This window comes from Melanostigma gelatinosum, assembly GCF_949748355.1.
Source record: "Melanostigma gelatinosum genome assembly, chromosome: 6".
Classification (NCBI taxonomy): Eukaryota; Metazoa; Chordata; class Actinopteri; order Perciformes; family Zoarcidae; genus Melanostigma; species Melanostigma gelatinosum.
Window position 1 is genome coordinate 4265221 of NC_136639.1, and position 13647 is coordinate 4278867.

At 42.7% G+C, this 13647-nt stretch overlaps 2 protein-coding genes across 3 annotated transcripts in view; one reads left to right on the forward strand and one right to left on the reverse strand.

The window, feature by feature from the left end:
* Positions 1–5392, reverse strand: part of kank1a (KN motif and ankyrin repeat domains 1a) — a 42667-nt gene extending 37275 nt beyond the window's left edge. For both annotated transcript variants that reach the window (XM_079270505.1, XM_079270502.1), the window contains exon 1: positions 5281–5392. The gene's annotated coding sequence lies outside the window, so the exon portion shown is untranslated. The remainder of the gene's footprint in view (positions 1–5280) is intronic.
* Positions 5393–7955: 2563 nt separating this feature from the next.
* Positions 7956–12926, forward strand: fbp1a (fructose-1,6-bisphosphatase 1a). Its single transcript, XM_079270538.1, has 7 exons — positions 7956–8201; positions 8971–9133; positions 9652–9744; positions 10128–10268; positions 10484–10621; positions 10841–10960; positions 11973–12926. The coding sequence occupies exons 1-7, from the start codon at positions 8032–8034 to the stop codon at positions 12165–12167; spliced, it is 1020 nt and encodes a 339-aa protein (XP_079126664.1). The 5' UTR covers positions 7956–8031; the 3' UTR covers positions 12168–12926.
* The last annotated feature ends 721 nt before the right edge of the window (positions 12927–13647 follow it).

The following is a 13647-nucleotide window of genomic DNA, read 5'->3' on the forward strand; positions in this document are numbered from 1 at the left end:
CTGGTGGCTCTGGGCTTCTCTCAGCCGCAAACAGAGGAATCCCTGGCAGCTCCGTCTGTGGTGTGCAGAGGATAATGGTGTGGATTCTCTGTGAAGAAGTTAATTACAAAACGTTTTAAAGTCACCTTTTAAGCCCAGAGAGGGTGTCATACTCTAAAGACAGGCTTTAAGTGGAGGGACCGTGTCTATTTTCTGCATTAAAGACTCACAGATCCTCCTATAAAAAGGCTCAGACGCATGCAAACCATCACGTGTTTAACCCAACGGCAGGAAATGAGAACTGACACTTTTAGTCAAAAGGCTCAAAAGACAGACAGGTTGGAGCAAGTCTGCGCAACTTTTCAAAAGAAGAAATGTAAAAACTTCCAGCTTGGAAATGAGAAGTTGAAATTCATAGATTTGGTGGCATCTAGCAGTGTGGTTCCAGATTGCAACCAACTGAATACCCCTTCACTCACTCCTCCCTTTCTAAGACCCCGGCAACATCAGCTGCCAAATGAAAAAGCCAGCAACGCCGGTCGCCTCGCTCGGGTAAAAGACTGGAATATGTTTGGGACTCTTGCTATGTTTAGACTGGCTGGTAAACAAGGCCAGCAGGCTGGTTAGCTCTCTTGGTAAGGGTCGAGTTCTGCCTAAATTCAAAAATCAGACTTCCTTCTCGTGGAATGCTTCAACTTGACAGACGCAGTCTGAGCACGCCTGCATAGCTGAGGGATTATCACGCATCAGTTGAGCCCTGGATTCACTTTGCACCTGCCTCGTCCTGCGTAACGTACGAGAAACAAGGCGGGATCTTTCACTCGTCGTTCAGGAGGGATAAAGACGAGCTGAGGGGGAGCTGCTTCGCCTCGAGTGACACAGACAACCACGGATGTTTGGTAAATACAAAGTGCTGATTTCGATCATGTCTGCAGCACTTCAGCGCCTCTGAGGTCACTCTACAGACACAGAAAGCTGGAAGCAGCGAGGCGGTCTTGTTAGGACGAACGGAGCAGCGACAACAAGACTGCTGGTTTAATCCCAGTGTGACAGATGATGCTCTAACCCTTCAGCAAGGCAGCAACTCCCGTCACCTGATGCAGCTGGTCCATGATCCTCACAAAGTACAAAATGCACAATTTCTGCATCGCAGGAATTCACTCGCACATCAAAAACTATGAAACACTGATGGAGAAAAAGCCATTTAGTGACATATTTCTTCAATATGGCCAAAGCCGTTTATAATAATAACTCTGGCTGCATGTTTAATCCCTACAACAGTGAGAGGAATGATCTACACTTACAACACGGCATTTGTTGTAATGAAGGAATATAGTCACCCACGTGCAATGGTACGGCTTTCATGTTAGAAAAAATAAGGTTTCTAGTCAACAATGTGTGCGTTCTGTAGCGGTTAATTCGGTCTAATCGGGCACAAGTCGCTCAGTAAAACCACAAATGGAGCAAACACCTCATGGCAACATATACTGATCCTCTTTAAATTCTTGGTAAATCATCTCAATAACAAAAGAAGAAAACAAGTGTGTGTAATTGGCTGTTGTTGCACATCTGCTGGCGGATATAAATGACAATATGAACCGTTTTATAGGGTATATCTTTACCTCATTTTTCTGGATTCTACTTTAAAGTAATTTTGTGCTTACCGGTATATGTATAACGTTTTGTTTATTGTACAGACTGGAAAATATAGCAGTGAAAGATAAGCGAGTGGCCTCACCACATTCTCTTCTCTCACTCCTCCCACTGTGGTCGCACATTTTCCAGGCAGTGTTTATGAACGGTAAGTCAACATAACAGTTATCTACTAAAACAACTCAGAAGGTCATAATAAAAGGTAGCAGGTTTGCAGGAGTTGGAGAAACGAACAGAAATTCAAATGAGAGACCAGGAAAATAAAATCCTCATTTAAACTCAATTATCCCTCCGGATCGCCTGTGACCCAAAGAGCACATGCTGACCGAGAGGAGGCCCGAATGAAAGAAAAGGGATTAACATACCAGGAAACCAAACGTCTTTGTGAAACACACTTCGAGGTTTAGCCGGGGTTAATCCCAGCTACACACAAATACCTCCACCGACACAATTTGCCTCCCGACAGAAATCTCACATCCACAAGTTGAAGCCTGCAGGAGTCAATCATCTAACAATCCTCCGAACGGTTAGTTGGAAACCTATCCAGGTCACACTGAGGGAACATTTCACTCCAGAATAGTGCGATATTTGATGCAGCATTTAACAAGCCAAAGGGAAAATAGGCTAGTTTGAAGGATGGGTTCTTAAAAAGGAACACTTCTTAAGAGTCGTATTGTACGTCACCTACGATTATCTTTAAGGATCATATTTTAGATCTACATGACGATACAAATTCACTGTTTTTAAATAAATTCAACCTGAAGGTGGCACCAGATACTGCCATATCGTTAACAAAATAAAAGAGTTTAAGAAAAGGGATATGGTCAACAGTTTGTTGAATACACTTATTTGGTTTCTTGCCCAGAGTTAGATGAGGAGATTGATACCACTGTCACGTCTGTACGCCAAATATCATGGTAAAGCCACTAGCCAGCTAACTTAGCTTAGCATAAAGAATGGAAACAAGGGAAACTGCTAGCCTGGTTCTGTCCAATAGTAACAATATCCACCTTGTGCGATGTTTGTCATTTCGTGAATTTAATAGTCTGCCTCCGAAGAACTAGAGCCACTCCCCCCAAAAAAAACATGACGATGAACGTAAACATAAACGACAAACATGGATGTCAATACGTGATCAGTGAGTGCAGGAAAAAGCCGAAACCCGGCCGATAACACAAATGTCTCCAAATCCATCTCAGACTCTGTTAATCCTCTAAAGTCCAACAAGCACAGATTTAAAAAAAAAAAAAAAGGATTTTCAAGCTTTGATCACACCAATAAGGACTTCCGAGCAAATGTGCAAACAATGCGAGGTTGTGGCCTGGCAGCTGCCCCAGGAAGTCTTTTAGGAGGATTCCCTGAGGCCTGACTTTCCTTTTTTGTGTTTTTATTAGTCCTCCGTGTAAAATGTGCTGCGCTGGCCTTGCTGTTTTAGATCTTACAGGTCGATGCCTACAGGCTACTTACGTGACTTACAATCTAATCTCACTAAACCCATGTAGCTTTCGTCAAATATGCACCTTTATTCCTTCAGTTCTCAGTGAGGTTTGGCTTTTGCATGGGAGCTCTAACCGTTTCGTTTCAGTGGATCTACAAAGTAGGTTTGATCTCGTAATAACAGGGCCGCCCCCGAGGCTCATGTAGGTCTTCATCCCACACTTACAGCTCTGAACAGCTGTAACAACTCCCGTCACCTCCACACTCAAATACCCACACCAGTAAGGACGTAAAAAGGACATGTTCTTCAAGGTAAAACAACAACGTATCACTATTCTAAGCAGCCAAACATCCAAGAGAGGAACAAATGGGACAGAAGCATGCACAGATGTTCGACCGAGACTAAAATTACAACTCGGCTCCCCCTCGACGTCAAATTACAGAGAAAACACTGAGGCTGAAAACTGTACAGCTGCAAGAAAAGCAGGGCCAGATTTGATGTGCAACCCACTCAGAGGGAGCAGTGGGGTGGAAGTCAGTTCCTCTAAACAAACACAGGAGGGATGGGAGTCGTAATCACAGGGAGGTGGAGGTTAGGGTGAGGGGGGGGGGGGGGGCGGGGAGGCCCGGCTTTGATCATGTGGACAGAAGGGTCGTCTCACGAAGGTGTTAATTGAGAGAACTCTGCCATATGTCCACAAAAAGGGCAGACGGGCCGACCCTGCCGACGTGGAGACCCGGAGCGCCTCTAAGCCCGATGTACCACCCGACGCTAGGCTGTGCTCCCCCCCGACCCGCTTACGCGTTAGCGGGAGACCGCTGAGCGGCTGAGGAATGCTCCGGCTGCTGATGGAGGACACGCACAATGTACAGATCTAACACTAAGCTGGTTCACAGCGCCAACCAGCTCAGTATAATGTCAGTGAAACACGCAGGAGGCCCGCACACCAACAGCTATGTGATGCATTTATGCTGACAGTCATCAGGTAAGGTAGAGTTAAACACCTGGAAAAATCATGAAAGTAGTTTGTAGAAAATATGATATTTTCCCAAATCAACTGTACAAAAGATCACCAGGTTCATTAAAGCCCACAGCTGGTTGGTACTTTAATGTCTGAAGGAATGCTTTGTCGGGTCTCCTTCGATGAAAGCACGGTTTGTAATCTGTATTCTTGTTATACCCAAGTGTAGAAAAGTGGACTCAGGGATGTGCCAAAAAGTGCCACACTGGAAGCCGAAGAATTTCATTAAACCGATGTCAGAGCTCATATTCTTCCCTTTGACGTATCAATTCAGTGCTTCATCTATAAAAGAAAAAAAGTGCGTGTGTGAGCCTGTGAGCCCTGCAGAAGATGAAGAGCCCTTTATTTGACACTCCTTCCCCCCCCAGCACAATAGAGACCACCACCCAGGTCTATATCCCCACCATTCTTCTCCCAAAACGCTTCAGCAGAGCTTTCATCTGCCCGCTTCAACCTCTGGCAGGAAGAAAATAGGTAGTGGCACGGCAAATCAGAAGAATTAACTCTGCCGTGTGGTTCGGAGGCTGCATATGACCAACAGCACTGTATGAAACATGTCAAAGTCCCTTTCAATCAAGACACAATGGACGAGAGTGCAGTTATATGAATAATATGCGTTTAGGAGCTTGGGTTGAGGGTGTTTGGGGCCTGCAAATCTGTGGTGGACCCAGATTTAAGCTGTTAAATGCATGGCATGCATGAGTCAGTGCGGGTTATATAATGGGAAGGGATTACTGAAACCCAAGGAGAGGTGGGTCAGTGTCTGGAAAACTGTTTTAAAGTTAAATCTCTAATGAATAAACAAGACTTTTATACACCACATGGAGCTCAAAGTCCAAACCACATACATGCAGCGTTGTGAGATATACTTCCATGACACCCGTCTGGCGGGAACAAGTTTGTTTGGTTGGGGGGGTAAGAACATTAAAATCCCCCACCAGATTACCTCAACGAGCATGTGCAACAACAAACACCATATGACTTTAAACATAATCCTGTTTAACTAGCAGCGCTTCATGGGATTGTCTGGTCGCTGACCCACAACCATGTAACATGCAGATATATATATATATATACACACATATGTATACACCTGTGCATGCCTTTATACGCACAAAAACACCATCAAACGCTTAAATACTACATGAAGTAAATATATCAGGTCTGCGACTGCAACGCGTTAACTCACCCGACGCCAAGTGTGTCCTCGAGCTGTTTTTTGGGACTTGAATGCAACTCCTCCTCGCTGTTACCTGGTTGTCCTCGGAGGTTTGGTTGTTGGAGGGTAAATCGTCCGGTTGCGGTACAAACGTAACTTCTACACGGTTATACTTTAGCCCCGTGGCACACGTCCCGTCTGCACCACCAGCAGCCTCTTTGTACTTGTCCGCCGCAGCAGCAGCAGCGATTGGCTGATTCCGCGGTCATGCGCAGTCGGTTCCCAGGAGAAGCTCAGTCCGCTCAGTGTGCTATGACGCTCAGGTGTACGTCAGTTTACCTGCTCGCAAGGTTGGGCCTACTTTATCCGGCCGTTTAGAAAGGTGTCCAGAGTTAGACTATCCGAAGATAACAGTAATTGTTAATTAAAATGCAGGCCTGGTGTGACATCTGTTAGGTTAAATCTCAGGAATCTTAGTTACAGGTAACACACCCGCGCAACAATATAGTTCTTGGAACCTCTACGTATCTTAAATGGGGCAGTTTTCGTTTGGCGCATTAATATGAATGCTTGTTAATTGTGTCCTGCGTCACTGAAGTGCAAATTGAAGCTTTGTTTTTGCTCATTTTAACAGCTTCATGAGCGAAATAACCCGTAAAATAGTTTATACAACACATATGTAAAGCTATCGTGATTATTTCGAAGTTTAATGGGAATGCTTGGCTGACACTTTGGGTCACTGACCAAGGCCGCCACCCTGTGGCGGATTGTTCGCATTTCAACGCATACGAAAATGTTTCCACTCTTCTTGTGCAGTGATGTGATTGGAGAGTAAAATATGTTTCACCTGTTTGTGGTTTAACATCAAGCAGTAGTGGAAAGTACATTGAATGAAGTACATTTACTTTTACAGATCTATTGCAGCCTACTTATTTCTCCACTGTATAATACAGAATATACAACTCATACATTACGATGTATTATAGATGAAGATCAAACTATTGATCCCTGAAGGGGACGTTTACAAGCTGTCCAGTAGTATATATTGTTATTAAAATAAGCTTTACCTTCACCAACTGCAACATTACACTGAACATATTAACACATCAATAATTATAATCTATTAATGTACATTATTCTGAAATGGGACACTTCATAATAAGCACTTTTGGTACTTTAGGTATATTTTGCTGAGAATACTTTTGTACTTTTACTCATGTTAAATTTTGAATGCATGTCTTTTATTATATATATATACTCTGTCGTATTGCTAGTTTTACTTACATACAAGATCTGAGTACTTCTTCCACCACTGTAGACACACTAATATCTAAAATGTAATGTAAAAAATTAATAAAATGCAGAAAAATGCATGTAATGTGTTCAATTTTTAAAAAACTTATTTTAGAAACATTGACTGGTTTTGTATTGTTGCATTATGTAAAAGTCATAGTAGGTTATGTGACAGATTAACGTGAACCTTGACAATAAATCTGTTTGAATATTTCTTTTTGAGATTATATTCCAACAGGGCAGCAAGAAGCAGACGTGCAGTGGAGGAGCTCCACTTTTCTGAAGGCTTTCTACAAAATTCTGGCAATTCCAGTTCATCCCAATGTTACTGGTTCTTTCAACATTTCACCTGACTTGTTGAAACATTGAAGGGCTCTCCAAAAACTGTTGACACCAACGTTAGAGGCCCAAACATTGTGGTCTGCAGCATTAACATTTCCCTTAATAGCCAATAATAAGGGACCCAAACCACGGAAAACAGCCCCAGACCAAAATGATATGGACTGTTGAATAATACATGGTTTGATAGACAATGCAAAAACAGCTTTATTTCTATATATGACACTTTTAAATTTTTTTTATTGTTTTTTGCAGGGGTAGCAGGTTTTTCCGGGTCTGTTTTATTGACTTTACACTAACTCGAATGGCTAAATAAATATTTTTTTCTTTTTTATTCTGTAGAAAAGTGAGTACAAAACAAGTGCAGACAAGTACATGAACACATATACGATCCAAAAAAGTATACAAAGTAAGACGGGGACAAAAAACAAAAGCAAACTGAGGAGAATAACAAAGATTTACACCTAAAAGTGAGAAATGGAGGTCCAGCAAGATGTACATATATGGATGTGTGTGTGTGTCCATCCTCTGTGTGATCCGGTCAATGGGATCTTTGTGTATGTACAAAGGCCCCTACACACACACACACACACACACACACACACACACACACACACACACACACACACACACACACACACACACACACCCACACACACACAAACAAATACATGTAAAAAAAACACATTTTAAACGCTTTACAAAAAAGCATCAGAATGACATTTACAAACAATAAGCAGTACCAAAAAAAAAAAAACCACGAACAATCATCTGAAAGCTGAAAAGTTCATATTTTCAAAAGCAAGAGGAATGTGAACCAGAATAAAGAGATGATGAAACTCTTCCTGTACTCTATCAAACCTGCTGAACAGCGCACGAGCACGTCTTGCGCAACGTTGGTGTGAGTTCAGGTCTATTCTCCTGGTCACATCCCTCCATTGGTAACGTTATCATTTCATCACTGCTCAGTTTGTACAGAGATGGGTGGTGTCTCCAGCGGGGCCACACCTCTCCCGCAGCTCTGGATTGGCCCTCCGTGTCCTCACACACACACCCACAACACTTTCGCCACTCCAGTTCCGCGTTCCAGAGCCTTTAAAACCTGCAGCACTCTCCTCCAATTCGACTCTCTCTCACTGGAACGCAGCCATGTCCGACCAAGGAGTCTTCGACACCAACGTGGTGACCATGACCACGTTCGTCATGGAGGAGGGCAGGAAGGCGAAGGGCACCGGGGAGCTGACCACGCTGCTCAACTCGCTGTGCACGGCGGTGAAGGCCATCTCCAGCGCCGTGCGTAAAGCCGGCATCGCCCACCTGTGAGTTATCGACCCCCCCCCCCCCCCCCCCCGCTGAGGAGAAGACTTCAGTTGTTTCTCTTTTTACGCAGTTGTTTGCAGACTCGTGCATCCACGTTGGCAACAAACTGAGCCGGAGATTCAGGCTCTCAGTGGCGCCAATCAGGAAGCGCGAACCTGAAAGCACCACGCCCACTTAGTTTAGTGTGTATTATGTGCAGCCTTAAGGAATCAGTGTATTTGTGCGACACTACTGTCTTATTGCCTTGTTTTGTCTTTTTGTTCTCAGTTTTTTATTGTTGTTTTGCATTTGTGCATGTTGTTGTTGTTGTTGTTTATTATTATTATTATTATTATTATTATTAGTAGTAGTAGTAGTAGTAGTAGTATTATTTATTATTATTATTATTATAGCATGACTATGCGCTGTGTTGGACTTTAACTCTGCTTTACTGACGCCATCTTACTGTAGCTACTGCAAAAATAGACTTATCCCCTAAATATTTAAGTTCATGTACATTTTGCATTGTTGTGTTTGTTTGCATGAGCTGAATTATTTTCCTGCTCTAAACTTTTTTTTTTTGCTGATTATTCAGGCTCTATCTCACACAAAGAGTTAAAAAATGCGGTGTCATGCGTCACTTGCACTTTATTTTCTTTACTTCCTTCCTCTTCACTGGACACTAGTTGTGATTTGTTCGTGCACACTTCTACACTGATCTGGTTTTGTGTTTGCAGACTTTTCAGCCTCACCGTTTGTTTTTATGTGTTTTTTTTAATGTCTCCTCAGTTATGGCATTGCTGGCGGCACCAATGTGACGGGCGACCAGGTGAAGAAGCTGGACATTCTGTCCAACGATCTGATCATCAACATGATCAAGTCGTCTTTCACCTCCTGCGTGCTGGTGTCTGAGGAGAACGAGAAGGCCATCGTCATAGAGCCGGAAGCGAGGGTGAGTGTGACCGGCGGAGACCTTTTAGATGTTGGAACAGAACTGGGCGTCTTCTGTTTTGAGGTTCCTTTGGACCCCGCTGAGCTTGAGGAAACCTGCTCTCATTTAATTCACCTCTTATCTCTGAAATGACCCGTCGGCAAACGAAAAAACAGGATCATCCAGTTTAAGTGTTTTTGAGATCTTTTCCTCATGAGATCTTATCTTCTTTTTTTTAACCGGTTCAGTGAAACAAATAAAAAGGTCTTGGGTTTCAGTTCCTGTCAAATAAAAAGTACTTTGTCAACGAGTACAAGTCAAACTCTTGCACAGCGGTCGCTGTGTAGTTTCTGGAGGAGAACTGTGGCGCTGTTTCTCTGAGAGTAAAAATACTTTTTAAAAACCTGCTTTGCGAATGCTTTATGACGAATGTAGATGTGTTTAGCACGTAAATGTGACCTCCGGGATGTACACGCGACACGTTTCTTTGGCGAGCAACGCTGAATGTAAACAACTTGTTTTACAAACGTCTCTTCCAGGGCAAATACATCGTGTGCTTTGACCCTCTGGACGGCTCCTCCAACATCGACTGTCTCGTCTCCATCGGAACCATCTTCGCCATCTACAAAAAGGTACGAACACGAGTTTGGATTCACGTCTTTGTCCTTTTTCCCGATTCACTGTCGTTAATCTCACGCTGATGGAGTGTTGCCCCCTCAGAGTTTAATCATCCGGGTGATAAAACCTAAGAAACAAGGTCTCCACTTCTCAAAGTGGTCTTTTTTGGCAAAACATTCCTGTTAAGTGGCAGTTAAAATGTACGATCGCGTAATGCCGTTTTACTAACATGGTCAATTAAATAAAAAAGGTGTGATCAATGGATATGAAATAGTTTGAACAGACACTTTTCTTCATAGCTGCACATGTGAAGACTCTAATATTTAGTAGCAAACTGATTCATTTTTTTATTATAGATAATAAATAAATGACTGACGAGTTCAAACTGTTCCCTCAGTACACAGACGATGAGCCGTGTGAGAAGGACGCCCTGCACCCCGGCAGGACCCTTGTGGCGGCCGGCTACGCCCTCTACGGCAGCGCCACCATGATGGTGATCTCCACCGGCCAAGGAGTCAACGGCTTCATGCTCGACCCAGTTAGTATCTGTTCAATGAAAAGAGCACTCGGCGTACACAAGCACACAGATGTAAAGGCTTGTCCCTCCATAGTTTGGTATTTTTCCACCCGGTTTTATCCCACAAAAACCACCTAAATAATCAGTTAGTACTCTCTTGAAAGCCATGTGTTTTTGCATTCAATATCTTGCAAATTGATGTTTGCCGAAAACCTGTTCTGCTTATTGCTCATCAGGCTATTGGCGAATTCATCCTGGTCGACCGGGACGTGAAGATCAAGAAGCGAGGCAAGATTTACAGCGTGAACGAAGGCTACGCCATGCACTTTGACCCGGCGGTGACGGAGTACCTGCAGAAGAAGAAGTTCCCTCAGGTAACACTGATGTGTGGGGAAAACGTCAATCATAGTCGTGTTTGTATGTTATTTATTAACCGGGGGCAGTGGGCGTTAATCAACATGCATTAAGATGTAAATATGTCTGTTTGCCAAGATAGAGATGTCTCATCCAAGACTGCAGACGCTAATGAGTCCTTTTCTTTAAATGTAGCTCTTTTAAGTTGCTCATTAACGCCACATTGTAAATGATTGCAGGACGGCACAGAGCCGTACGGCGCCCGATACATCGGCTCCATGGTGGCAGACGTCCACCGGACGCTGATGTACGGAGGCATCTTTTTATACCCGGGAAATGTGAAGAGCCCCCAAGGAAAGGTACAAAGTCTCCCTGCTGCTCCCACACACGTCATTCTATTTCATATGACTGGTTTTAAGGACCTTAAATAAATGATCTGAAATCTCAAATGAGCAAACAAAGTGAATGACACAATAATATAAGTTTATGGATGTTGTGTGAAAGACGTGAGCCTCCATTGAGAAAGTAGTGTGTGTGATTTTGAATGGTTTTTGACTACAGCAGAGCTCTACGGCACATAGGAGAGACACTTTGTTAGGATCACTTCATGGTTGTCATTTGTAACATGAGAGCAAACTGAAGAAAGTGTCACAATGTCGTTTCTTCACTCTCCACATCCTTCCAGCGTTTGCAAGACTGAGCCAAACTTGATGTTGTCACATTAAAAAATAAAAAGAAAATGGTAGAACGCACCTGACTTGTAATGCAGAATAATGAGAGTTTTCAAAGTGCAAAAAAAGTGTTTTTTAACACGCACACAACAAATGCAAACAAGAAGGAAACAAATCCAGGCGCTTGAGTTTTGAGTACAGTTTAGAAGTCATGCAACATTAAAGTTATTATTTTATTCAGGTCAAACATTCGGTCAACTTTGTACAGTTTCAGATTTACTATTTATCTGCAGATTGTTTTACAGTTTTGATTCGTAAAAGGTTTCTCTCCGTTTCTTTGTCTTAAAGGATAGTTTCACAATGTTTCAAATCTGTCTTAAAGCAATAATCAGGCGTCCACATGAACGTTGAAACAGGTTTTTCTTGCTGTAATCATTCGTCATTTGGAAAATGTTTATGGGAAAGAAAAACCTGTTTCAGTGTTTGCCTGACTATTGTCTTGTGAACGTATTCTTTAACTGTTGGTACTTGTAATGCTGTATTGTGAGTAATGAATACAGGAAAGGAGGGAGACAGTCTCATGAAAGAGCTAAACCATCCAGAGACGTCTAAACTAGTAATTAAATATGGGATTATTATATTGCTTTGGTAGAGTTTGACATTGGGTCTGGAAGCTAAACTTCCCTCCTCTTCCTCCAAGCTGCGGCTGCTGTACGAAGGCAACCCCATGGCCTTCATCATGGAGCAGGCGGGCGGCATGGCCTCCACCGGCTTAGAGCCCATTCTGGACATCCAGCCCGACAGCATCCACCAGCGGGCTCCCGTGGCCATGGGCTCCCCCGAGGACGTGCTGGAGTACGTCGCCATCTGCCAGAAACATGCCAAGAAGAAGTGAGAGCGCACCGGCTCGCTCGCACGACAAACTGGAAGTCTGCCTCCCTTTGAGCTTGATGTAGATGAATCTTGTAGAGTTTGAAGTCTGGGGATTTTCTTCGTTAAATACCTAAATTTGGAGTCACAACTTTTTCTTTTTTTCTTTTCAATGCCATAACGGCAATGTTGATGTTCTGCTGACGGATTAAAGAAAGAAGGTTCAGTAGAAACATGACAACTGTGGCTCGTGAGCTCAATAACTCTCACAAACACACACGTTCCACAAAAACAACTACAAAGAACAAAAAATGCACTTCAATAAACTAAAACCTGAAGACTTTCATTTCTTCCCGTTTACCTCCGCTTGTGCTTTAAAAAAAAAAAAAAATAGAATGAACATATTCTAGTCATGTGACGGACCAAATACCGAAACCTCTATGCAACAAGACGTGAAGCCTTTATAATGTGAACAACTTCGGTTTCTGGAATGATGACGTCTCAATAAATCCAAATGAGTCGAAGAAGACCGTCTCTGTTTTCATCATTTTGAAATGTGTGTCGCATCTTTTTGCTTATAAGAAATCCTGGTTTGTTACAGTCGGCTGTCTGAGAAGACTTTATATTTTTGTCTAATCTTTCATGCTTTTAGGTTACAAAGTCCTTTAAGTATTAACATATTTCGTATTGTAGAAGAAAACGTTCAGCTTGTGTTCACCACAGACTTTATTTCAGGCAGACTACAGAGGGCCCGAAGAAAAATGGCTTCCTAGAATATAAACAGCCAGCAGCACCGCTGTGGTTCAATAATACTCGAGGGTTACTTGTGCTTTTCTAAACTGGAAAACAAATAAAAAATCCAAGTTCCAACAGTGTTCTCTTCTGTCACGCAACACCGAGAGGACATTGGACTGAACGGAGGTTTGAATCATTTCATTCTTTTGGGGCCAAAACTGTTTGAAATGTAAAGAATAATACATTCAGTGTCTGAATCATGTTTTTATCTGTTCAAATATTTATCATTGAAAGAAGGAAGAAAAGTTGATTATGTAGATGAAATGAATGTCTTACAATAAACTCATTGCGGTTTTAGACACTGAAAAGTTGTGAAGATACACTGTCAACAAAAGTGAAGAGATATTTAATCCAGAGGCGCCAACCTTTAAACTAAAGGTCAGTGGAAGCTCAGAGTCCTCTGACATTTAAAGCTCACTCGAGCTGCTGTTGTGCTTCTACTCTCTTCTTCTTCTTCTTCTTCTTCTTCTTCAGAAACAGAAAGCACTGTTGTAATTAGCTCTGTTGTAAACATTCGCTGCAAGATATTTTAACCCAAATAAACGTGTTTTAGCAAGCTTCATTAGGATACATAGAAAGTAGTTCCTCTATTGTCACAGCAGCAGACTGCTCTCAGGGTCACGTGCAAACAAATGTGGTTAAAATACTGAGAATTACCCAAAGAGCTCCCGGGTTACACAGGTCTTCAGTTACTGTTGTTGCAGGTTTTG